The sequence below is a fragment of the Micropterus salmoides genome, unplaced genomic scaffold, assembly GCF_014851395.1.
Source record: "Micropterus salmoides isolate LMB-PRFRI ecotype aquatic unplaced genomic scaffold, ASM1485139v1 Ms_hic_scaffold_11, whole genome shotgun sequence".
Classification (NCBI taxonomy): Eukaryota; Metazoa; Chordata; class Actinopteri; order Centrarchiformes; family Centrarchidae; genus Micropterus; species Micropterus salmoides.
The window spans coordinates 16,866,480-16,891,614 of NW_024040152.1; the positions used below are offsets into that span (position 1 = coordinate 16,866,480).

The 25,135-nt window shown below is 39.7% G+C and overlaps 3 protein-coding genes across 4 annotated transcripts in view; all 3 read left to right on the top strand.

Moving 5' to 3' along the window:
* The window catches only part of atp8b2 (ATPase phospholipid transporting 8B2), a 31,252-nt gene extending 19,469 nt beyond the window's left edge, over positions 1-11,783 (top strand). For both annotated transcript variants that reach the window (XM_038711437.1, XM_038711436.1), the window contains 12 exons: positions 437-601; positions 997-1,108; positions 2,594-2,699; positions 4,029-4,290; positions 4,516-4,699; positions 5,920-6,143; positions 6,256-6,339; positions 7,108-7,353; positions 7,491-7,629; positions 8,357-8,487; positions 9,549-10,151; positions 10,261-11,783. In XM_038711437.1, the coding sequence (XP_038567365.1) occupies positions 437-601; positions 997-1,108; positions 2,594-2,699; positions 4,029-4,290; positions 4,516-4,699; positions 5,920-6,143; positions 6,256-6,339; positions 7,108-7,353; positions 7,491-7,629; positions 8,357-8,487; positions 9,549-10,151; positions 10,261-10,350 (2,346 nt within the window). In that variant the 3' untranslated portion in view covers positions 10,351-11,783. The remainder of the gene's footprint in view (positions 1-436; positions 602-996; positions 1,109-2,593; positions 2,700-4,028; positions 4,291-4,515; positions 4,700-5,919; positions 6,144-6,255; positions 6,340-7,107; positions 7,354-7,490; positions 7,630-8,356; positions 8,488-9,548; positions 10,152-10,260) is intronic.
* A 586-nt stretch (positions 11,784-12,369) lies between these two features.
* il6r (interleukin 6 receptor) lies at positions 12,370-20,952 on the top strand. The gene is made up of 10 exons (XM_038711438.1): positions 12,370-12,612; positions 13,729-14,394; positions 14,986-15,109; positions 16,014-16,192; positions 16,308-16,477; positions 16,678-16,822; positions 19,439-19,485; positions 19,637-19,679; positions 20,004-20,106; positions 20,284-20,952. Exons 1-10 carry the CDS (start codon positions 12,522-12,524, stop codon positions 20,570-20,572), a joined length of 1,857 nt encoding a protein of 618 aa, XP_038567366.1. The 5' UTR covers positions 12,370-12,521; the 3' UTR covers positions 20,573-20,952.
* An 849-nt stretch (positions 20,953-21,801) lies between these two features.
* Positions 21,802-25,017, top strand: LOC119897612 (RIIa domain-containing protein 1). The gene is made up of 4 exons (XM_038711439.1): positions 21,802-22,047; positions 22,155-22,231; positions 23,353-23,399; positions 23,804-25,017. Exons 1-4 carry the CDS (start codon positions 21,967-21,969, stop codon positions 23,872-23,874), a joined length of 276 nt encoding a protein of 91 aa, XP_038567367.1. The 5' UTR covers positions 21,802-21,966; the 3' UTR covers positions 23,875-25,017.
* The last annotated feature ends 118 nt before the right edge of the window (positions 25,018-25,135 follow it).

Sequence of the window (25,135 nt, forward strand, 5' to 3'; positions counted from 1 at the left end):
TGGTGTAATGGTGTGGGGAATATTTTCTTGGCACACTTTGGGCCCCTTAGTACCAACTGAGCATCGTTTAAACGCGACAGCTGACCTGAATATTGTTGCTGACCATGTCCATCCTTTTATGACCACAGTGTACCCATCTTCTGATGGCTACTTCCAGCAGGATAATGCACCATATGACAAAGCTCAAATCATCTCAAACTGGTTTCTTGAACATGACAATGGCCTCCACAGTCACCAGATCTCAATCCAATAGAGCACCTTTGGGATGTGACGGAACGGTAGATTGGCATCTTGGATGTGCAGCCGACAAATCTGCAGCAACTGCACGATGCTATCATGTCATAGGACTACTTGGTTTCTTCTCATGCATGTCTTCATGTCAGAACGTGTTTATATGTTTGCGTTTCTACGTGTGTGTATATATATTTGGCTCTAGGAGTATGCAGCAGATGGTTTGCGGACTCTGGCGCTGGCCTACAGGGACCTGTCAGAGGACGAGTGGGAGGCGTGGTCAGAGAGTCACCGCTGTGCAGACAAGGCCACCAACTGCAGAGAGGACCGACTGGCAGCTGCTTATGAGGAGATAGAACAAGACATGATGGTTAGTGACTAATGGTCTGAGAGTGTGCATCCATGTGTGTGGTGTGTGTGTAGTTTGTCTTGCGGGTGTGCTTTCAGAGTCAGTCTGCCATTTGTTTATGCAGAGGGCTTTCTGCCAATGGATTAAAATAGCACTATAAAAAAGGGAACTTAGGTTTAGTTGGACATATTGTCCAGACTGTACTTGGTGGGAGGAAATTCCTCTTTTTTACTGCAACTAAACAACACTCTCATGCAGTATGCAGGATGTTGTTTAATTGATAGTTGATTTAATGAGTGGTACTGGTGGTAAGCCATTTCAAGTCATAACATAGAAATTGCTTTTATGACAATTGTGTGTGTGTGTGTGTGTGTGCGTGCGCATGTGTGTGTGTTTTTGTCTGCCTGTGTGTCTAGCTCCTCGGTGCCACAGCTATAGAGGACAAGCTGCAGGAAGGCGTCCCAGAGACGATCGCTGTCCTCTCTCTGGCTAACATTAAGATCTGGGTTCTCACTGGAGACAAGCAGGGTGAGACACACACACTTATACACACACTACCAGAACTGAGTTTGCATGCAGTTATTTTAAAAAACCACCATCATTTGCAAAGAACCAAACACTCAAAATCTCTCTAAAAGAGATAGCGCAGGCACACTAAAGAGTAACTCAGTTCATTGTGTAATGTGTATGACATTGACATTGCATTCCAACACTCTTGTTTTCATTGTGAATAAATCTTCCACAAACAAACCTGAAATTCATCTGAATGGTCAACATAAAACAAGGCAAACCTGCAGATTTCCTTTTACAATGTTAGAGATGGAACAAAGATACTCTTCTTCAATTTAACCATCATTGGTGTGTCTAGACTTTTTTGACTGACTTATGCAGGGGTGGCATGAAGTATGTACGCACGTGCGCACATAGCATTTATTTACTATTCTCATATCTACTTTTAATGTCGTAATGTCGTCAGAATTTTTCAAAGTAAAAGCTCTCAGTTCCACTCCATATAAAGCATTACAGTAAACAATCTTCTTGCACTTTTATTTTTTTAAGTAAAACCACTAAAGAGGTTATGTGAGTTGTTGCTGTCATGACTGAGATCTATTTCAGCACCGCTATCAAAGTATTTATTTATTTATATTTTTTGCCGCTATCAAAGCACCATATTCTGACCGCGGGCCAGATATTGTTGTTGTCAATTTTGGTAAGAGAAAATGAATGTGTTTCCCTGGTCAATGTTTGTATCAACTTTACCTATTATGTGGTTTATAATGGACTGTGGTGCAGAAACAGTGAGAGTGTTTAACAACAACACTCTCTCTAACACATGGCTTACATTTTCCATGTTATCAGTCAGTGGCCAAGTCGCAGTAACATGTTTTTACTGAATGATTAAGTAAATTTAATTTCTTAATATATCCATCTAAAAAAACCTCATTTCTTGACTGGCTACTCTCTGCTGTCTCAGAAGAGACACCTTTTGTGCTGTGTCAGCCACCATAGCTTTCCTATGCTCTTTGAAAGGGTGGGGGGCAGTGGTGGATTGGACAGAGGGTTGCAATTCACAACCCTCACCACTAGATGCCACTAAATCTTACACACTGAACCTTTAAGTCCTCAAAAACAAGTTGTACCTCCAAAAAAAGTAGGCTACAGGCAAAAGAAAACAATGCACATTCAAAAAATACTTGTCAAACAGTTGGTTCAAACTAAGATCCCACCTCTAATCAGGCTGATCACAGTTTGGGATAATGGGAGGTTTGCGGTGTCACACGTATAGACCAGCAAAAAGCATGCAGGCTGCTAGGATGGCCTAAAAACACTTGAAACTTCGACACTATCACTGTGAACAAGTCTACTGCAGGAAATTCAGGGACTAATATGAATAAAGATATAAAGGTCATTTTTCTTCTCAATCTGGCACTTGTTCTTTTTAACATCCATCTCCAGTATGTTCAGCTGAATTTCTTAACTGCTCTCCAGTACCCATCTCTCTTTCTTTCACAGAGACGGCTGTCAATATAGGTTACTCCTGCAAGATGCTGACAGATGATATGACAGAGGTGTTCATCATCAGTGGACACACTGTCCAGAGTGTACGGCAGGAGCTCAGGTCAGTCTGTCTGTCTGGACAACTGCATGTCCATCTTTCTCCTCAGCTGTCTCGTGTCTTTGCTTCTCTACACTGTAAAAGCCACACTGAACCAAAATGACAAAAGACAGGTATTGGTTGAAAAGAAACTAAGATGTGTGGTAGCAAAGTGTCCTGTACAAGAATTACCAAACAATATCCAGTGCTTTGATTTAGCCACTATATTTAAATCGACAAAAGCTATTTACAAATGCACAGCCCTACAAATGTGGTGCCTCCGCCAAAAAGTGTTAATTTTATGAAGTCAGTTCATTAGTTTCTTTCAAGAAATAATGTGTAAAACCAGCATATGTCAAAGATTCTGTCTTGTCTGTGACGATGTCATTTTTGAAACTAGTGCAACAATCTGCATTGTTTAAGTATTTCATTGCAAGTGAAACTGCACAGGAGACAAATAAAATGTTCTTTGTTTCTCTTAATAAAAAAAATATATGATTCTAGTTTATCTCAGTGTTGATTGATGCTCTTGTGATTTCTTATATATACTACATGTTGGTTGAGCATGCACTGTATTTCCCTCATTCTTGACTCTTAAACGTTTGCATGGCCTGAAGATTACATACCATAACCTCTGTGAATGGCAAGAAGGTATTGAGTTTAGTTGAGTTACCTATGTAACTTTGGTGAACTCATAGTACTACAGGTACTATGAGTACTACCTTAGTCTCCCATAGACAGACCTCCACACTTTGTTTTAGCACTGTGCCAGAGCTGGAAAAAAAGGTCTGGCTGAGCTGATTATCATCACCAATGACAGGCTTATAATAGATAATAAAATATAATAGACTAATAAAACCTTAATATTATTAAAACATTTCAAAATACACAGAATACCATAATTAAAGAAGCTAAACTCAAAAATTACCTTGAAGTGCCAAAGGTTTTTCAAGAGTCAAATATATTCAACAAAGCATCACCTTATACGCCATATTGTGGCACCATCTTGATGTTTTTTTGGGTGATGCACAAATTAACATACAGAGCGCTGCAGCTGATACATACATAAAGGTAAGCCAGAGGCTGAAACATCAGCAATAAGATCATGGTCACCACAGTCACTTTCCTCCCTGTAGCCCTGACATTAACCTGCTTTATTTTAATTTTGCAACCGTCGTATTTTTTTTAATCTCTCCTTTGATTTGTTTTCTCAGCTGTGTCTGTTTTCCTTCTCTGCGGTTCCTCTTTCAACGCTTCTATTTTCTCCTCTATATGGTTATGTTGTGTTTTGCTTCTGGGTTTATGGCATAGACGAGCCCTGTTGATTTCGACTTTGTTTTTCTTCTTCTCCAGGAGGGCGAGGGAAAGAATGATTGAGCTGTCTCAAACCAGAGATGGAGGGAAGGAGGAGGGGATGGAGGGATGGGGAGAAGCATGTTTCATGGGTAACGGATTCAGAGAAGGACGTGAAGGAGATGTTACAGGAGGAGGAGGGAAACAGCTGCAGTGCCCTCCTCCTCCTCCTCTTCCTCCACCTCCACCTCCTGCACCTCCCTCCAACCTCATGGACAACATCTCTGGAGAGTTTGCTCTCGTGATTAACGGTCACAGTCTGGTATGAATAACCCGCCCCCACACTAACATACTGCACATATAGACATTTACAAAACCAACAAGGGCATGAAGAATTAATATGTCAACTGTCAGGAAATATTGAGTTCCCAGAAATGTGTCATCAACAAAACATATTTGCATTTTTCTTAAAGTATGTTTTTCCACAGCTGCAACTCTGACCCCTTAACAGTAACCCTGAACTTTTCCACTCTCTCTGCTTTAATAGGCCCATGCACTAGAAGCAGACATGGAAACGGAGTTTGTGTCGACGGCATGTGCGTGCAAAGCAGTGATTTGTTGCAGAGTCACCCCGCTCCAAAAAGCTCAGGTGGTGGAGCTCATCAAGAAACACAAGAAGGCTGTCACTCTGGCTATAGGAGACGGAGCTAACGACGTTAGCATGATCAAAAGTGAGTTGTGCAGGCGGGATCAATAGGCAGAGGATGGCGGAGAGGAGAGGAATAAGTGTTACTGGATTATTGTTGAGATGGAAAGGAAAGCGAAAAAGAGAAGTAGAGTTTTAGCCACGTGCATGTCAGTGTCAACCATTAGGCAATGGAAATTCTCAGCAGAAGTGTAGTAGTAGAAGTTGTTTATCTACATGGTGGTACTGTGGACAAAGGCTGTGTAGAAATGCGTGTTGCAGTAGGTGTGATGTCCTCATCAAGTTAGGGAGTGGTTTCTTAGTGTCTGACCCACAGGTTGGCCACTTATTGCACTGTGCACACATTGTTCAAACCCACAGAACTTTATTTTTAATTCTAGTGGAAATCCCAAAGTTTCCAAACATACCCAATATATCAGGCTGATCTTTCAGAAAATGTTTATAAAATAATTTTTAAAAAACTTCAGGATATTTCCATTTGATTGCATTGCAACAAGTTGATACAGAATGATACCTTAAACTTTACCTAACCTCAACGCTGCTTAACGGTAAACTGTATGTTTAGGGATTACACCAAAACCCCAATGTTCTGCTTCTGTAGGTGTGTTTGTAATATTCTGTGTTGCATCACCTTGCATGTTTGTCTGTATATGTACGTCATATGAACATGATGTGTGTGTGTGTGAGTGTGTGTGTTCCTTCCAATGAATTTATGCAAGTACAAAGCAGCCAATGCAACAATGATGGGTGGGGTTGGCTTACATCCTGGGAGTTATGCTCTTAAACTTGCAAATTTAGCAATTCTTCTTTTATTAAGGCATAATAATAGATCATTTACAATTATTTTATAGATGACTTTTGGCAATGGCAATTAATAGGAACAAATTTTAGGTTGCTAGCTTGTTAAAAAAAACTTTGGCAAGTATTTACCCTACAGAAGGCAGCACTTGCTTTGATTACTAGTTAGCTAGGCTTATTGGAAAGTGTGAAACTTGTTAACATTGGTAACCTGCTTACTAAAAGGCAGGTCCATCATGCTTTCTTCATAACTTTCCAACATTTATAATGGTAGACTTGATGGCTTAGCTATAAACCCATATGTGATTAGTGCTAGCTAAAATAAATTGTATCATGCTACATAATTCTTCTCCTATTTATTATATTATCAGTAATGAGACAATTCCATATCAAAACTCCTACAAGAACTTTTTCTCTCTTTGTGCCCATCTATCTCCACTCCTCCAGGTGCTCATATCGGAGTTGGGATCTCAGGTCAGGAGGGGATCCAGGCTGTGCTGGCCAGTGACTACTCGTTCTCCCAGTTCCGCTTCCTGCAGCGCCTCCTGCTGGTGCATGGCCGCTGGTCCTACCTGCGCATGTGCCGTTTCCTCTGCTACTTCTTCTACAAGAACTTTGCCTTCACCATGGTGCACTTCTGGTTCGGCTTCTTCTGTGGCTTTTCTGCACAGGTCAGAGATGGGAGGTCATGGGGAAATATACAACAACCAGGGTTTAGGAAAATTGTAATTGTGATTTTCACTTTGTCTGTGTGTTTGTGTTTCCAACTCCTCTGTCTTGTAGACGGTGTATGACCAGTACTTTATCACTCTCTACAATATTGTCTATACCTCCCTCCCTGTGCTGGCCATGGGGATATTTGACCAGGTATGCTCAAATAATGACTACGTATTAAACTCACATGCACACTGTGCTTGTTGTATTATTTCCATGAAATTAATGAACCACGTGTTTTTGAATTCTCTGTTAGTGTTTACACCAGTCTTCACCAGTCATGACAAAAGTAGATTAATGAAATATGAAGTCATGTTTTGCTACACTAGTGAGAGATGGCAATGTCTGCCTGTTGGTCAGTTATCCCACCACTTTGACCAGACTGAAATAGCTCAATAACTATTAGATGGATTGCCATGAAAGTTGGCATAGAGCCTATTGATTTTGGTCATCCACATTAAGGTTGTGGTTTTGAGTAAAATGTCTTGAATACTATTGAATGGATTGCCACGACATTTTGCACAGAAATTCAGGATGAATTGTAATAACTGATGATCCCTCAACTTCTTATCCAGTGGCATCATCAGGTCGAGCTTTTAATTTGTCTCATACGAACTAGTTAAATTAGTGCTAATTATGCAAATCTTAGTATCCTGATATGCTAAGCTAAAATGGCAAACATGGTACACATTATACCTTCTAAACATCTGCATGTTAGCATTTAGCTCAAAGCCCCATTGTGCCTTTTAATACAGCCTAACCCAGCAGCTAGCATTATTATAGAATCTTAATTTTGTATTTACTGAGTAAACGATATGTAAGCATTATATTTTAACTAACAATTCCAGATCATTTCTGTAGTACATAGCAGGGTAGTGTGATTTTGGTACATGCAGCGCCTCACTTCCTCTATTATTGTAGGATGTTCCTGATCAGAGGAGTCTGGAGTATCCTAAACTGTATGAGCCTGGACAGCTCAACCTCCTCTTCAACAAGAGAGAGTTCTTCATCTGCATCGCCCAAGGCATCTACACATCAGTGGTGCTGTTTTTTGTCCCCTGTGCCATCTTGTCCGACGCGACTCAGAGCACCGGAGTGCCCCTCGCGGACTACCAGACCTTTGCTGTCACTACAGCAACTGCCCTGGTCATTGTGGTCAGCGTGCAGGTGAGCGAGGCCAGAGTGGTGTTAGATTTTCCTCACAACTGGCAACCTCTATATTTTACCACATATTTTACGTCAGTGTGTATTAATTGTGCCCCTCTGCTATTTTTTTGAATGTGTGTCTGTGGATGATTATGTAGATTGCTCTCGACACAGGCTTCTGGACAGTTATCAACCATGTGTTTGTTTGGGGCTCTCTGGGCTCCTACTTCACCATCATGTTCGCATTGCACAGTCAGACCCTCTTCAGGATCTTTCCCAATCAGTTCCACTTTGTAGGTCGGTCCCTTGTTCTCTTTATTTGTTTGTATCATACACACACACACACACACACACACACAGACAAACTCACACACTAGAGCCTGACCAATACTGAATTTTTGTAGCTGAAATCAATATAGGAATTTCAGATAAAAATATTATTCTGACAAATATGAGGCATCATAAAATTAAAATTAAAAAATATTTTTATTTGAATTTTATGATGCCTCATATTTGTCAGAATAATTGTATTAGATTGCACAGAGGGAAGATATTATAGAAATGTCTGTAAACCTGTATTATATGACAGAAACAACATTTGAATTAAAAATATATTACAATAAATAACTATATACAGCAAATATAAGAAAACATTAAGATTTATTCCGGCAAAATAAGGTCAAATACACAACAGATGCAGACAATAAACATTTTTGCACTGCTACATGCTATTATTGATGTTATAAACCAAAATCTGACAATAATATTGGCTAATATATTGGTTGGGCTCTATGATCTGCCCACTCACACTTTTGTACACACACAGCCTGCCCACATACACCTAAGTCAGGAATTGGTTAACCCAATAATATCATAATTTACTTTTGTCACCTGTCGAAATCATTTCACAACAACAGTAAGAACAATTGTCTAGTAGAGAAGTGTGTACAGTGTCAAATGCTATATATTCCTAAAATATATTTGCTCATGTTGGTGTATGTGTTATGTGTATTTGTGAGTACAGGTAGCGCCCAGAGCACGCTATTGCAACCAGTCGTGTGGTTAACTATTGCACTAGCAACAGCAATATGCATAGTTCCAGTTTTGGCATTCCGCTTCCTCAAGGTGGACCTCAAACCTCAGCTCTCAGACACGGTGAGAAAACACACACAAACACAAAGTTTCTGACACTGATGTGTCCATTTTCTTCATTGCAACATGTGTCGGTGTCATGTCTTCCCATCAGGTCAGCCTGAAACTGGTCTCAGCCAATGATTAACTGCACGCGTACAAACAGTTCATCTGAGTTTGTGTGTGTGTGTTTGTGTGTATGTGATGATAATGAGTTGCTTACTGCCATTGACCTCATGCAGAGCAAATACTCTGCAAATATTGACGTAATCGATGTACCATAATGACAAAAGTTGCTTTTAGTACATGAATATAAGCTGGGTGTGTGGCCTTGCCAGTCAGTGTGTCTCAAGCTAGCCGGGCATCCAACTGTCAGGGTGGTGTGAAAAGTTCCTTTTCTGATTTGTTTGTAGTTCTCTACAGTCACTATTACTGGTTTCTAGGCTTGTGATAAATTTGAGCTGTAACATATGAAATGACTGAACAGTGGCAAAGAAAGTTTGATCAACAACTGAAGTGCACAGCTCTATATAAAGCAGATATAGATATATAGCTTAGCACAAAGACTGGAAAAGGCAAAACAGCTCAGTCTGAAGATAACAAGCCTAATCTGTCTATCTGCACCTTTAAAGCTCAATAGTTAACACATTGTATGTGGTTTATTTAACCCGTACAAAAACTGAAATGTAAAGATGAAAAGTTGCAGATTTATGGAGGCTTATGTGCCAGACTATTTCTTGTCCACCTGGAGTTGGTCCAGGAGGCCAAAGTCACCCAGATAATCCCCCAGTTAAACTACAACTTTGTTGCTTTTAGACTTCTGTAATAGCCTTATATTTTGTGCTGTTATGAAATACTTCTGGTGTGTAAAGCAGCAAAATATTGGTGTTTGGGTGTGTGTTTGTAATTGAAAAGTGAATGAATGTTTTTTTGCACCATCTGCATTTCATTTGTTGGTGACAGAATGTAGAACAGACAAACTGTCTTGTTCAGCCTGAAGCTCTCTTACAGGCCTTAGTGAGCTAACAACATGTCACTGAATCTAGTCATAATGTCCCTCTTCCTCTCCTCTGTTTCTTCTCCAGGTGCGCTACACTCAGCTGATGCGGCAGAAGAAGCGAAAGCCTGTGGGTCGTAGCGTGGGAAGTGCCTGGCGTGGGGTAGGCAGTGTGTCAGAGGGCCGTCTGGGCACTCGTGGCAGTTCGAGGAGGTCAGGCTACGCCTTTGCCCACCAGGAGGGATTTGGAGAGCTGATCACCTCGGGGAAGAACATGAGGCTGTCATCTTTGGCGCTGGCCAACTTTGCCTCCAGACACAGCTCCAACTTGATCGACACGCTCCGCAGGAAGAAACACACTCACACTCCCCCTAGCACCTCCGGGGAATGCAGCCCTGCGCTCAGTTGCGTGTCTGGGTCAGTTCCAGCGCTCTCAAACTCCTCCTCTGTTTTGGGTGCCTCACAAGATACACCCGTTGAGGTGGAAACAGCCACAGCACCTTCCCAGAATACACAGACTGCTATCACTTCATCCATACAAACCCCGCCAGCATCAACACCAGCTTCAGAAGCAGCTGCCCCTCAGGGTTCAGCCCAAGCCCTCAATGCTGGCTTCCTCACCCCCACTGCAGTGAGGTCCCATGGGGGAGACTCACCTGGAGGCTGGACGATCACTCTGGGGACTGTGCAGGTGAGCTGTTGTGATTTCACACATCTAAAATGATACACACTGACATTTTCATTTCTATTTCTGTGTGAATAAACTCCATTAAACAGTTAACTCTTCCTCTCGCCAATAGGAAGCTCTGTTTGGTTGGAAGGCTCGTACCACTGCATCCACCAGCCCAGGCCCACCTTCTGCTGCCAAGGAGACCAGCCAGATTGACTGAAATATTTAGAATAAATGGAGGATTAACTTGTTCACTACTGTCCATCACATGTTTGCACACACATACAGGATGTGTTGTGCTCTGCGAGCACACAGACTGTTGCCCACACAGCTCTTCTCTCTGTTTCCCAAATGAAACTTCTAGAATAAATCATATAAATACAAGTCACAGGAAAGAAGTGGCACAACCTAATGACATGGATCTTGCCAACTGTGAATTGGGATTTAATGGTGATATACATATCCCCATGGTGTTCATGAATGACTGATATAGAACATCATGAGATTTACGATATATAACTGAAGGAAAGCAGCCGGTGTAGAAACAGATGTCAAGATAACTCACTATTAATGATCTAAAAGATTGTTTCTACTTCCTCACTCACAACCAAGTCACACAGCCTCTCTTTAACAAAACCAACCATTGGTTAATGAATGAGCAGAATAACATGACTTCCAGCCAGTGATGTGCAGCCATTATTATCTGTATATAAGTGTTTTTTTGTCAAAAAAATATCAAGCCTCTGTGTTCTCTAAAGTTCTCAGTGAGAACGATACTTTTAAGTTACAGAACACTGCAAGACTGTTGCAAGACTTGTGCCCCTTTTCTCTCACTGATGGGTCTTCTTACTTATTATACTTACATGTTTCCCTTTCTTCTTTTGCATCATATTGATGTGTTTTATAATGGCCTTGTTGAGTTGCACCTTAAAGCAAGTTCTGAGTGCTTTTTCACCTCTTTGCAAGTGGTTTTCCTTTTGGGTTTGACATAAGTTCAGATCATGTTCATGTACCTCTGATATAATGTCTCGTACCACCATAGTCTGATAAACAGACAAACTGCCGCTGGCTTAGTTTAGGTTAGACCTGGGCAAAGTACAAATTAAAGAGGCAGTAATGGACATTTAAAGGTGGTTTGTCAAATTCTCAATCGTACATGTTGTGATTTTGTGTGAACAGTTGTACTGTATACATACTGTATGCTTTAGTAAAGCGCATTGCATTTTTATTTGTCCATGAATGACGGTGTTTTGGGGTTAATCATGCCTTAATGCCAAAATATTGGTACTCTAAGCGCTTTCTGGTTCCTGATCCATCGATCTAGTACAGCATCACATGTTGCAAATGTTTGTGTCAAATACTGAACCTTGAACCAGATTGGGTGAGATAAAAATAGCGTAACCAGAGGAATGGTACAGACTTGTTCCTGGATCTTTGCCTGTACTAAAGTTTTCAACAAAGCAGATCTTAGACTGAAAACACAACAGAAATGCTTACAAGAGCTGCAAAAAACAGAGTGGAAAATGAATGTACTGTACAGTATCTGGCTCCATGAATTGTTTAAGCATGGGTCAGCTCTTTATGGGTGGAATATGAAGCTGTTGAATGGTGGTCAATAAACATGTCATCTCTCTTTCACATGAGAGAAACATACTATTTCTACGCAAATGTTATTTCAAGTACCAACCAAAGTGTTAGGTAGAAATGACTGCGCTGTGTTGGGGCGTGAAATGAGGTAAAGTGAAGAACAGCTGGCAATTTAGGAATATTTTACGTTTTAGGTTTACCGCAAAAAACAGTTCTGTGGCAAAAGCACCCTCAGTGCTCTAGTTTTCATGGTGCACCATACATTTCTAATAGCTGAGGTGAAAATATGAACAGGGAATAAAAAGCGATATTTTCAGTTCAAAATCAAAAAGCAAAATCATTTTTTACTTTAAAATACAAATAAATATGCAATTGTTATTTAGACCATACAAACGTTGAACAAGCTGTATTGAGAATATATTGTAGGATAAAATACATGATTAAAAATGCGTATGAGACAGTTACAGACAGTACAGGATGTAAAAACTTCCTGACAATGGCAGAATTAAAAATAAATATTATAATAGGCCCATGTTCAGATTTCATGCGGGTTTTATTTTGGCACTGAGGAGGATTTCCTCTGTGTAACGGGCTAAACAAGGGGAAGAGAGCTGGGATTTCACAATAACGGGTGTTACGGACAGCACACTGCTGCAACCAGAGGAACTCTGCTTAAGCAGTCCTGTCTGCAGCAGGGGACTATGCGTTCGTGCAACAAGTTGGATGGAAATCACAACAATCGCCAACTAAGTCACTTGGTGTTGAGTTTAAGTGATGGTGTGAGCACTCGGTAAAGGGAGATTTATGCGCAAAATGCAGATTTTTCTCCCTTTGCTGTGTGTTCTGTGCGCCACATCGGCCCAGAGCATTTTCGACGGAACCTGCCTCAGAAAAGGTAAGCCTAGAATAAAATTCAACTTATCCTGCCATGTGAGCGCGTTTTCAAAACACATAGCTGTAATGGTTTTAAATGACAAACTTGCCTTTTTCATTTTAAAAGCAAACGTAATGTTTTTCTGTTTGCTTGGAGGTTGTTGGTCATTGTCATCCACAAGAGTGATCAGAATATTTTCTCTTTTTTTGATGACTGGAGGTAAGATAAATCTCAGCGAACAGATAAAACTGCGTTGTTTGCATTTTGAGCATAGCGCAACTGGTAGTTTGCCCAGAAGTCTTTTTAGAAGTAATATTTGACATCATATACAGAATGCAAAGTAGCCCACGACAGTTCCGATATTTCCAGTGTGATATTTTTACTTTTAAAATTGTAAAGAACATTTGTTTTAAATGACTGTATTGTCATATTGAAATTGCTGTTTTGTGAAAGTCCGTGGAAGCTGAGAATGAAAATGTGTTTCATACTGTCTCAAATTTTTACTGGCCAATCACCCTGCTATAAAGGTGTTTTAACCATGTTTGGGTTTGTTGCACTGGACTAAAATTGCTGGAGGGGTATATGCTACTCCATTTAGGCTACTTTGGTGTCAACAGTTCTCTACTTTAATTATCCAAATGATTTATGAGCAGGGTAAGGCAAACAGTTACCTGGGAAAGTGGGAGAAAGGGAGAGAAAGTGTGTTTGCACTGTAGAAGGGCAATGGACCTACCTCTGACGTCATGCCATGTCAAGTCCAAATAGGCTAAAAAGAGGCTGTAAGCACAAAATGCAGCACTGTCTCAAGTTAAGGTAAGTGTTTTGAGCACAGTGAGAAAATCTGAATAATCAGGGAATGTCAGAAATGTAAATAAGTGAGAGATGGGGGGGGGGGGGGGACAGAAAAAGAACACAGTACAGAGGAAAGACACATAAAAAGAAGAAGTTCAAAAGGAGTTGGTACTGTTGGTTATGCAACGTTGCATCTTATCTGTGCTGTATTTACTCGGCATTTAGTACAAAATACTGTCTAAAATAAGTCTTCAATTCACACACATGCACGCTTCAAGACAGCACCCCAAAATGATTCAAATCAATTCTTTAAATTATGTTTTTGTTGTTTGTTTTTCTGTGCAGACCCTCCCCCTGGTGTGTTGGTTTTATCCCCAGGCAGTAAGTTGGTTATGACCTGCAGCAGCCATGTGAAGGTGGACGGCGTAAAGGTCCACATAGCCAGAAACAGCTCAAACACCAACAGAGGAGGGAGTCCTTCAGATGCAATCCCAACCACTGTCGCACCCACTATCACACACATTGCAGGCAACAGTGGAGGTTCCAAGAAAAGAAATAGTCACACTGTGGAGAATTCTGTGAGTGAGGGCTACCGTTCCAATACCACTGAGGAAGGAGACGCAAGAAGCCCCCAATATACAGATACAGGATACACAGCTTCTCCCACCCCTCGCACGGTCCAGCCAACCAGTGTGAGCAGACAGCAAAAGGGTGAATCCAACCTGGAGGCTGAAGGGATGGATGGAGAGGGCAATTATGAGGAAGAAATGGAGGAAGAGGAGGACGATGGGGGAGAGGAAGGGAGCAGGGTAACAAGGGGCATAAAATCGAGGCCTCAGTGGAAGTGGAATGGGAGGATGGTTGGAAAAGGAGACAGAGACTGGGGAGAAATCACATTTGAGAGGAGAGGGGCTTTACTGTCTCTGTCCTCAGTAAGACTGACAGACTCTGGGAAGTACACGTGTTATTACCGAGGCAGAGAGAGGTTCTCCTTAAAAGTAATTGTCGCAGGTGAGTCAGAACGGTTGTAATGGATGATTCAAGTTACAAGTGGTGTGTCATTTTGATTTGATCCATATGTGAAATCATTATTTGTTCTTTGTCCTCCTCACATTCTGAATGTAAGGACTTGGTGTAAATGATAGGTCAGTGTGAGGATGTGGGTGTTTATGTCTTCACAATCCACTTAGAAAAGACAATCACAAAAGTGAAGAAAGCTGTAGGGGTAGAGTGGTGAGAAATTCCAGAAGTCCTTAACATAACATTCTATTATTTATCATTTCATATTCATTAAAAATATGATTTATCTCTCATACTGCTTAATTTGCTACTTTTCACTGTCATTGATGATTGAATATCTTTCAATATCTGGATAAAACAAATATTTTTAAATGTCATGTTGGAATCAAGGAAAGTCTCATTGGCAGCTTATCTTATAAATAATTGACTGCTTATTATATAGTTTAAATTGTACCAGTGACTGCGAGTGTGGCAATGATTAACAGCGATCTGTGGTTCATGTAGAAATATTTGGGAAAGACAACAAATGACTGACTGACAGAATGAGTGAATAATGAATGTGCAGTATTCTATATGTGTTAGATCCTCCAGAAAATCCCAGCCTGTCCTGTTACAAAAAGTCACCCACCAGTAAGATTCGCTGTGAGTGGGCACCTCAGAAGCCCGTCATCATATTGCCTATGTGTTACCTCTTATACAGTAAAAGGTAAGAACAGATATACTACTACACATGTTGTGAAAAAAAATTATATTTTATGACACCATTTAACTTGCACACTTGCAATGTTTTCACCATGTAACAATCCATCCATCCAGTATAACTGAAGAGTTGAAGTTATAAATCAGATCAGAATCAAAGATCAGAATCATAAATACTTTTTATTGATCCCCAAGGGGAAATTATTTGTTACAGTTGCTCACTTGCACATTAATGTAATTAAGGAATAGAATAATAATAGACAGATGAAGTAGAAAATATAAGAAATATGAAAACATAAATGTAAAGAAAAAATATAAATAAGTGTGGATGTGTACAATATTTACATTATTAACAGAATTGTAATGAAGAGCAGTAGTAGTGAATAAATAATAGCAATAATAATGAGTTGATGTGGAATGGATTACAAATCCTTAAAAACTACAGTATTAGGACAGAGTAAGCAGGGAAGTGAAGCAGAGAATAGGCCTATTGCACAATAAGTACTAAGTATTAAAAATCGAAAACTAATTAGAAAATCGACACTTTGTGTTACAAGCATTGCTATTATAAACACAGCTTTACCAACACCACAAAATATAATTTAGATGCTGTTTCTTTTTTATCTCTGCATCTACAGCCCTGTCATTCACACTATGTGTGTTAGCGGGTCCCACTACTATTTTAAAGAATTTTATATAATATGGAAATATATAAAGCTATCAGTAGAGAGATCACGGTCAGTGAGGGGAGAGAGAGCTGGACCCTGAGGCCACTGTATGCGAACAGGGTTACAACTACATATTACAATCAAATCAAGAAATGTTCTCCAGAGATGTTATAGGACTGATTTCTAAACAACTTTATATCCATGTGTGAGTGACACTTTCCTTTTGGTCTTTCCTTCTCTCAGCCCGACAGAGAAATTGATGCGTTTGCAGTGCTCATACTCACCTCGAGCCTCCCGCTGTTGGTGCACTCTGGACCACAGTGAGGACGAGCGGAGAACTGTTCACATGGCATACCTGTGTGTTACCAGCATTGCAGGCAATGCAACAAGTGCCCTGCTGCAATTCATGCCTCTGGACATTTGTAAGTGGTTGCGTCGATGTTGGTGTGCACATCGTTGCATTTGTGTCTGGTCTGATGTAAAAGAAATTAAAGCACTCTGAAGCTCCACTCACTGTGCTCCCTTCTGCTCCTTCAGTAAAGCCAGACCCTCCATCGCATGTGTCTGTTCGCCAGGAGGAGGGACAGGAGAAGAGGTTGACGGTCACCTGGAGTTTTCCAGGCTCCTGGAAGCGTCAAGACAAGTATTATGACCTCATTTATGAGGTCAAATACAAACCTCTCATGTCCTCAACTGATTGTGAACAGGTGCGTGCTGGCAGTCCTATAGACAGGCTGAGGGTATAGGGTGAGCATGTGTGCCATACATGCGCTGTCACTGTGTGTTTGTTTACTTTCACACTTCAGTAGTTCAATGAACTGTTGGCTTTTATGGCCTAAAACAGTAAAACACTGTTGACAGTGTGATGTGTGTTTACCTGGTCGTCTATCTGTATGTGTCTATGTAGATCCAGAAGATTGAGCGCCAGCGCTCATACACCATCACTGATGCGATGTCTGGTGTTGAGTACATGATACAGCTTAGAACTAAGGATGAGTTTGATGGTGTGTGGAGTGACTGGAGTACACCTGTCAGTGGCAGCAGCTGGACAGGTAAATACACATACAAACATACTGTTAATACACACATAGGAAAAAAGCACCAAATAAAGCCTTTTTAAAAGTAGATTTAGGTCACAGGATTATTAGTAGAATCTTCAAATAGACATTTGTTCTTGCTCAGGGGCCGACAACCAGATAAAGTACCATAGCATTTTAGAGATGTGGAAGTGATGTAAATTAAGGGGACCGGAAAATTATTGAACTTTGTTGCCTCGGAAATACATGTTCCAGCCTGGACACAAACAAAAGTAGTCATGACAACTGGAGGAGTCAGGTATCCTGTTTCCTTCCCGAATCATTGGATTTTCCAAAGACGTGGTCTATAAAAATATCCTCCCGAATACATACATACTTTTACCCTTTACTCCTCTCTCAATAAGTTTACTCATTGTGCACAGCATGTAGCAGTATTCTGGTGCTCATAGAGTTGATAAGAGCAGATTTAGAAGAGGTTTATGAATACATTCTTACATCCCGATGTTCTTTGCAGAATTAAATACAACTATACAACATTTAAAATGAAAGTAACACATTTTCTTGCAAATTTTTACATGAAAGTGAAACCTCTGTGGAAGTTTGCTTCTCAAATTCTAGCGTATTGCATTGTGCATATTCCACACTACTCTTTAACACTGGCTTTCAACTTCACTTTTCTCCATTCCCTCAAAATCCATCATATCTACTTGATATGTAAAAATGACTATTTAGGAAATACACTTTCTTGTGAATTAGATGAGAAAATTATTCTGCTCCCATATCCTGTTGATTTGAATTTTTTTGTACAGATTCAACAAAATAGATATAAGGTGTTAATTAGTGAGCTTCAGATGTGATGGTAGGCAGACTTTTTATCTTTGGACAGAGCCTGGCTAGCGGGTTTCTCTCTGTGTCCAGTCTTTATGCTTAGCTAAGCTAATTGTTTAGGTTCATACTGTATTAATTGTACAGACATGATAGTGGTATCAATCTTCTCTCCGACAGAAAGCAAATACGGGTATTTCCCAAATGTCAAACTATTCATAAAGCAGTTTCCTGGTGGCCTTTGAATTTAAGAAGCTGACCATGTAGTTTCTACTTCCCCAGACTGTGACCAGCCACCAACCTAGTATCTTTATTGCATTCCTTCAAATTTTCTCTCTTCTCTCATTACCTGTCACCTTTCTACTGTAATTTATCAAAATAAAGATAAAATATCCTCTATCGGGATATGTATAACAGCTTATCTGGTTTATGCTAAACTACTGTGCAATTATTTAAAGTGATTTACTTTTAAAACAGGGAATGTGCCTTTAAATTATAACACAGTATAATATTATCTATCAGTATAATATTATCAGTCAGGACCCCGAGGCTCTAGAATAGCCTGCTCGAGGAAATCAGGTCAGCTGAGTCAGTGAACTCTTTTAAGTCCCTTCTTAAAACATACTTTTATAGGAGAGCCCTTCCCGATTTTATTTTATTCTATTTTATATAGATATTTTATATTTACTTTAAACATGTATTTTAGTCTTTTTTGTGATCTACAAATTAAGATTATTATTATTATTATTATAAAGGAGATACCTCCACACTTGTTTCTGGATTCAGGAGATCACTTTTTGACCACTGACAGGGGAAGTGAATAACACTGTTTATCTCATTATCATGGCACCTGTCAGTGGCTGGGATATATTAGGCAGCAAGTGAACATTGTGTCTTCGTAGTTGATATGTTAGAAGCAGGAAAAATGGGCATACAGGATTTGACCGACTTGGACAAGGGCCAAATTGTGATGGATAGACAACTGGGTCAGAGCATCTCCAAAACGGTCCGCAAAGATCAATACCTATCAAAAATGGTGCAAGGAAGGAAAAGCTCATTGATGCATGTGGGGAGGGAAGGCTGGCCCACTTGGTCCGATCCTGCAGAAGAGATACTGGAGATCAAATTGCTGAAAAGGTTGTTGCTGGTTCTGATAGAAAGGTGTCAGAACACACAGTGCATACACAGTGGCTCAACAAGTGAGGGCTGCTTTTTGCAGCAAAAGGGAGCCCTACATTATGAACAACAGGTGGTCATAATGTTATGGCAGATCTGTGTACATTGAATCAGTTCCCAATGGTCTTTCTTCAGAGTGAGATATTTTTTTAAAAGAAACCAGATTGTTCTTTTAAAAGAACTTGCACTGTGAGGACATTCTGTAGGGATCAAAACATTGACTATCTTATCTTACTATAAACAAAATACACTCAGTCTAAATCAGTGTTTTTTTTATTGTGACCCTTTAAAACAAAGTAGTGTCTGATTGAAACCCCTCGTTACTGGTTGAACAAGTCATTTTTGTGACAAATTCAACCAAAGAGTATAGTAAAAATATTTTTAAAAATTGATAATTCACAAGAACAATGGAAAAGACTAGATGAAAGTCTGAAAAAAATAAAAATAATTTTGTGTAGAAGGAATTTGTTTTTGTTAACCATCCTGCTGATCATCACACAGTCAGTCACTCAGGTTTGTCTTACGATCCCCAGATGGGGACAATGGGTTAGACTAATATGTTTTTAAGTTTTGCTGTTTCTGTCAAAGCTTTTGATAATGTGTCATCTCTATGGATGTCTCTCTCCTCAGTTCCACCATCAGCCCTGCCATCGGATTATGATCTTGATAACAGAACGGTAAGAGACTCAGTGTGTCAATCCTTTTTAAGAAAATCATTAATGCTCTCTCTCTCTTTGTCATTTTCCCCTAACACTGCATACAGTATTTATTGTTGTCGGACCTCCAGTATCTCACACTATCTCTTGTGTTACCTTCTTTAACTTGCAGATCACAGATGAAGGTTCTGGTTCTGGTGACTACGGGCCTTATGGTAAGAAAGTTAGCAGACAGTAAAATATTTTGGTTAATATGGTGTGTTTGTGTAAGACAAGGGGGGACAGAACAAGAGAGGGGGAACTCTTAAATGTTGTTAGTGCTGAAAATCCCCTATGCCCCACTGGGTTTTAACAGGAAGCCATGTCATCATAATAACTGAGGCTCAACAACGAAACAAGCCACAGGAAACATGGCTCAACACACCTATCTCTCTCTCACACACACACACATACACAGTCACATCCAAAAATATACATACATAAATGTTATTCCGCTCCATTAGTATTCTTCACAGATCCAACCTCTCTTTTTTCTGCAGTTACTGAACCAGTACAAGGCAAAGATGAGATGCCACACCATGTCCTGTGGATCTCTGGGTCATTTGCTCTCTTGTCAGTCATTTTGGCCGCCTACATATTCAGGTACAAAGATGGGCACTCGGTTATGTTTTCGTATGTATTTCCTGCTGTACAACAAACATGCTGCATTTATAACACAACTTAAGCTGGTGTATATATAGTATGTCTGGTGGATGAGATTCACGCTTCAGCTAATTTCAGTCAACTTCTTCATTGAATGTCTCTTTTTTTTCATTTTAGACACAAGGACAGATTTTTGTCTAAACTCCAGAGTTTGAGTGTCGTCTCCCAGTGTGGTGACTCGCGTCTGCCTTCGCCCTTCGCCCCAACAACCCCAACAGTGCCAGCAGTCCCAGCAGTCCCAGAAGGGCAGGCTCTGGTGACACTTGGCCTTCCACGCTACAAAAAACCCCCACTGAGTGAAGTGGAAGAAGGGGAAGAAGAAAGTGACGAAGAACAGCAGGTGATGGAGGGGATTGATGCCATGCACTTCAACAACACAAGTTATTTCGTCCTCCAGCAGTACTGATAACCGTGCAGAAAGGGGAATGAAACTAGCCAGATTATTTTAACTGCTTTGTATAGTTGGATTGTTGTTTTGTCATCTGTAAAAAGGAAACTGGACTCAAAATTTTTATGGTTCTTCAATGAGCTTCTGTTGGAAGTAACTCAGGAACAGCTATTTTATCCTATTTCATGCCTAAAATACCTCTAAAAGAATTTCTTCTTGCTGTACTTGTCTTAAGAGCAACTTTGTCTTATGTATGTGCCAATTAAAAATGTGTTGATAAACTGTAGATTGTATGTAGGCCTAATTATAGGCCTGTGTCTAGCATATCACCTCGTGTTCTGTCTGTACATAATTTTAATTATATTAAGATTTATCAAATATATCACTCAAACCCTGCAGTTCAATGTCCACATATTCTTTACAAGGTTTGAATAAGAAAAGTTGCTGTCAAAAGCATTGGTTGTTTATCTGTTTAAGCTGGGTTGATCATCCTGTTTAAGGATGTGTTTTGCTCCATAGAAAGTTCAAGGAATCAAAAACAGACCCTTAAAGCATTTCTGGGAAATGTGCAAAGCAGGCAGCCACCTTCAGGCCCCCGACCTCAAGGCTTTCTGGTTTAGGAATATTAACCACTAAAGCATTCAGTAATATCAGTTGATATGACACAGGCCTCAAGGGGGTCCATAAGCCTACTTGATCTTGAGGCTCTGCTTTGAAGGTGAACCAAGTCCTAAAAATAAGACCTCAATTATCTCAGGTTTGTACTTACATGTTGCACATTATGAAATGCAGCCTATTTAATCAAATGTAACTACTCAGTAAAATCTGGGGCCACCTAGCCTATTCTATTAGGCCCATAGAAAGCATGATATAACTGAGAGTGAGCGAGAGGAATGAACATGGAGTTAATACAGGGGGGAAATGAATAGGATTTTTTTAATAGATTCAGTGACAGTGGCTAAATATAAACAGCTGCCTAGTCACCCAGCCTCCACAAGGGGATTCATCAGGCAAATAAGATTTGTAGAAAAGTAAGTTGATGAAATGAGTCAGTGATCAAACTGCTAAGAAGCTCTGAGCTGACATAACGCTGCTGTTATGTCCTATCATGTAGTTGTCAAATTAGTCCCGCTTTAAACAATGTTTATTTAATAATAAAAAATTGCAATGGTGAAGTTTTTATCCTGAATACAATGCTGCCACCTCGCGGCGCAGCCGTTAATTGCTAAAAGCCGTTTCCATGATAACGGTTGCCAGACTGTGAAGCTGTGTCTATAACAGGTGACCGTTTCTGTGTGTACTATTACATTTTATGGCTTCAAACATTTACCAACTAAGATTAGCGGTCAGTGCACACTGTAAGTGCGCAACATATACAGACAAATAATTAGACGAACATTTGCAGAGACATTATGGCTGGAAAAGGCGGTTTGGCGAAACTGGACGTGGGTGTTTTGAGCGCTGAGCAGCAAGAGCAACTACGGCAGTTTAAGGTAACGTTGAAGCTAAAAAGCAAGCTACATTAGCTAGCCACACTCTGAAGCTAGATGTGTATTCTGTCTATTAGCGAGCCTGAAATGCATTTTCTTTTTATTCCCAGATCAAGACGAGAGTCGACAACGAGAAGTATTTGAGGTCGCACCCAGAAGTAGAAGTATTAATAAGTGAATTTCTACGGTTAGTTAGCTCACCTTCTCTTAAGTCAGCAGATTGTCAACTACCTTTGCTCACGGTGTCTACTAAAGTATATTAGTTAGTTAATCTTTCAGCACCTTGTGTGGTGATGATTATTTGTAAGGGGGATTTGCATGTTATTTGAGAAACAAGTTGTTTGTTTTGGTGATAACTCTCACTCCCTCCTTGCTGTTAACCTGTTTCATTGGCTGGACTAGTGTCTTGTTTTTGTTTCGGGGCTGGAGTTGTCATCGGTAACGTTTGCAGTACAGAGTAGGACACAGTAAAGCTGGGCTGGAAGTTCACTGTCACTGTTTTATTAAACGTAATGGTTGGGAATGGTCAGCCTTTGCTTTTTATTTTCTCCAATACTAGCTGCTTTTATTTGGATATAATACAAATATTATTTATGGTGGAGGGAGTTTCATGCATTTCCCCAAGTCACTCAGAGAGGCTCAAGGAAAACTATTTGTAGGTCTGATAAATAATGAACAGTCCCTGACTGCAGGTCTTAGTGTATCAAGACTAAAAATGGGGGTTTCCCTTTTTAAATTGATACACCAATATGTGAAATATTAATATCAACATCTCAAGTACAAAATAAAACAAGATCAGAACAATTAGATTCTTTACAATGTGTAGGCTATATTAAAGCCTAAACAAATAAAGCTTTATGCTAATGTGTTTTTAGAGAAACTTAAACTGAGTTTGTCAGGCAAAAATATCCTAGGTTGTGGATGCTTTGGATTAAATTACTCTATTACTCTGCCTGCATTTGTGAGCCAAATAATATTTTGAGAGTAATTAATTACCATACTTTCAAAATCCTACTCAAATCTGCCTTGTATGCAACCTATTTTACGTATGGTGCTTCATTTCACAACATGTATTAACTCTTAAACTAATTAACTTCAATAAAAGTCTGAGCTGCTTTTAGGTTAATGTGTCTCAAGCCTTGCAGCTTCTCTGTAGTGTCAAATTTTTCAACATCTGTCTTAGGAAATGTGTGAAGCTAAGAAATATCTGCAGATGATCACCTTTTAATGTGTTTAGTTTTAAAACACTCAAAAGGGCACAGTCTTAATAGATGTCTAGACTATTTACATTTCCTGTCCTCCTCACAGAGATGTGCTGCTTAAAAGACCTCCTGAAATCCGTGAGTTTGCTGCAGGTGAGTTGTACCTGGTCGTTCTAATGTTTTGTGTGTCACATGTTTGGGTCTGGTGTAATTTTATTGTTTTGTATTTATTGGTATTGTAAATGCATTATTTACTGTATGTAAATAAGTCTTAACATACTTTTGAATATACATTGTATTTTTAATACAAGGACAAAACTGGTGATATTTCATATTTTTCTATAAATAAGAATTGTGTGTAGGATCAATGTGTCTGTGTGTGTGACCAAAGCCTGATGTAGCTTATTTTGCCTCCTTTGTTATCAACAAACAATTAAAAACGCATCAGCGAGCCACACAACTGCAGTTGTGACATCAAAAAGTGCATCCAAATTAGCAATACTGTTAACACACACACATCATCTTACCCACTAACTAGCATCAATGTTCTTTTTCAGATCACTTCACCAACCCAGACCTTCATGTGGTTATTGGTTCCAAAATGGAAGGAAACAGTGACCTGGAGTGAAATGCACCCAACAGTCACGATGCTTCTCCTCTGTTGTCTTTCTCCGTACTGAGCAACATATGTGTGGACTCTGTTTTAGTAATAACAACGACACCGAGACGTTTGTGTCAGCCCACAAGTTGTACAGTTGACAGCATTATTGTCAGATTGCCATCATCCCTATGCAGGAAGACAGCTAATAAGGGAGATGGCAACGGCTGTTCCTAATGAGTGTGATTAAAGGTTAATGAAAAGAGGATGCCCTGTGGGTGTTACGCATACTGTACACTGTGCTGTTTGTCACATCACCAACATGGTTGTGAAGGTGACATGGTGAAGGCTGGAGTTGGTGTTCACTGCTTGCAACTACCCTTTCCACCAGAAAGAGTCTTTCTGGTCTGCACAGCTGGCCCAGTTGTTGAGTGGACATACTGTAGTCTACACTGACCTGGATATAGGCTCAACTACACAGACAAAAGATAATATTTACTTCACTTGTTTATTTTATGATGAAGCTGGAAACAGTTTTTCTCTAAAAAAAATAACATTCTTTCTTTGGTGTTGTTTTGTTATCTCATTTCCCTTTTTTTTATAAACATATTCATTTTTGTGCCATTTGAAAATAAAATTGATAGATTGATAGATTTACATATTTGTTGGATTTACCTACTTCTGTAATGGCCTTATCATTCAGATATTAAGGCCATTGATTCCGTTCGATATTAAAGAGTTGCTTTTGTATGTTTGGTCGCTTTTTGCACAGAGAGTGTAAACAGGGCTTTTACTGTGTGGTTATCTTCAGATTTATTTGGACAGTGCAGCTCTGTATTGGGTTTTGGTGAATGGATTTTATCAGCCCCTCAAAAAAAATTTCTAGCTGTCATTTGAAACAAGGTCTGCGATCTGAGGTATAACCATGACACCTTTTTAATAGAACCTCAAAAATAAATGCTCATCCGATCAAGACTCATTCCTTTATGATCTATTGTTAGCTTATCTCTCAGCATTGTGTATCATTGTATCAGATTTTCAAGATCAGAGTAAAAGCTGTATTTTACATATGATGAGAATACACGATCATTATAGGATTTCCTCACCTTTCTCTAACACTAGTGTGTTAATTTCATTGTTGCATCAATTAAAATGGACATCTCAAAACATTCATCACCTGTCTGTCTCTCTTTCTCACACACACACAAACAGTGTTGCTTTAATACCATGCACCTGCTTTGACTCAGTTGAGGACAGGTAACCACCCAGCCAAGTCACATCAGACGTTAGA

Bases quoted from the DNA above. Each gene is read 5' to 3' on its own strand.
- LOC119897612 (XM_038711439.1), top strand. From the start codon at position 21,967: ATGGCTGGAAAAGGCGGTTTGGCGAAACTGGACGTGGGTGTTTTGAGC. The intron at 22,232-23,352 runs GTTAGTTAGCTC...TCCTCCTCACAG, and splicing joins TTAATAAGTGAATTTCTACG to AGATGTGCTGCTTAAAAGAC. The intron at 23,400-23,803 runs GTGAGTTGTACC...GTTCTTTTTCAG, and splicing joins AATCCGTGAGTTTGCTGCAG to ATCACTTCACCAACCCAGAC.
- il6r (XM_038711438.1), top strand. From the start codon at position 12,522: ATGCGCAAAATGCAGATTTTTCTCCCTTTGCTGTGTGTTCTGTGCGCC. The intron at 14,395-14,985 runs GTGAGTCAGAAC...TATATGTGTTAG, and splicing joins CTTAAAAGTAATTGTCGCAG to ATCCTCCAGAAAATCCCAGC. The intron at 16,478-16,677 runs GTGCGTGCTGGC...GTGTCTATGTAG, and splicing joins CCTCAACTGATTGTGAACAG to ATCCAGAAGATTGAGCGCCA.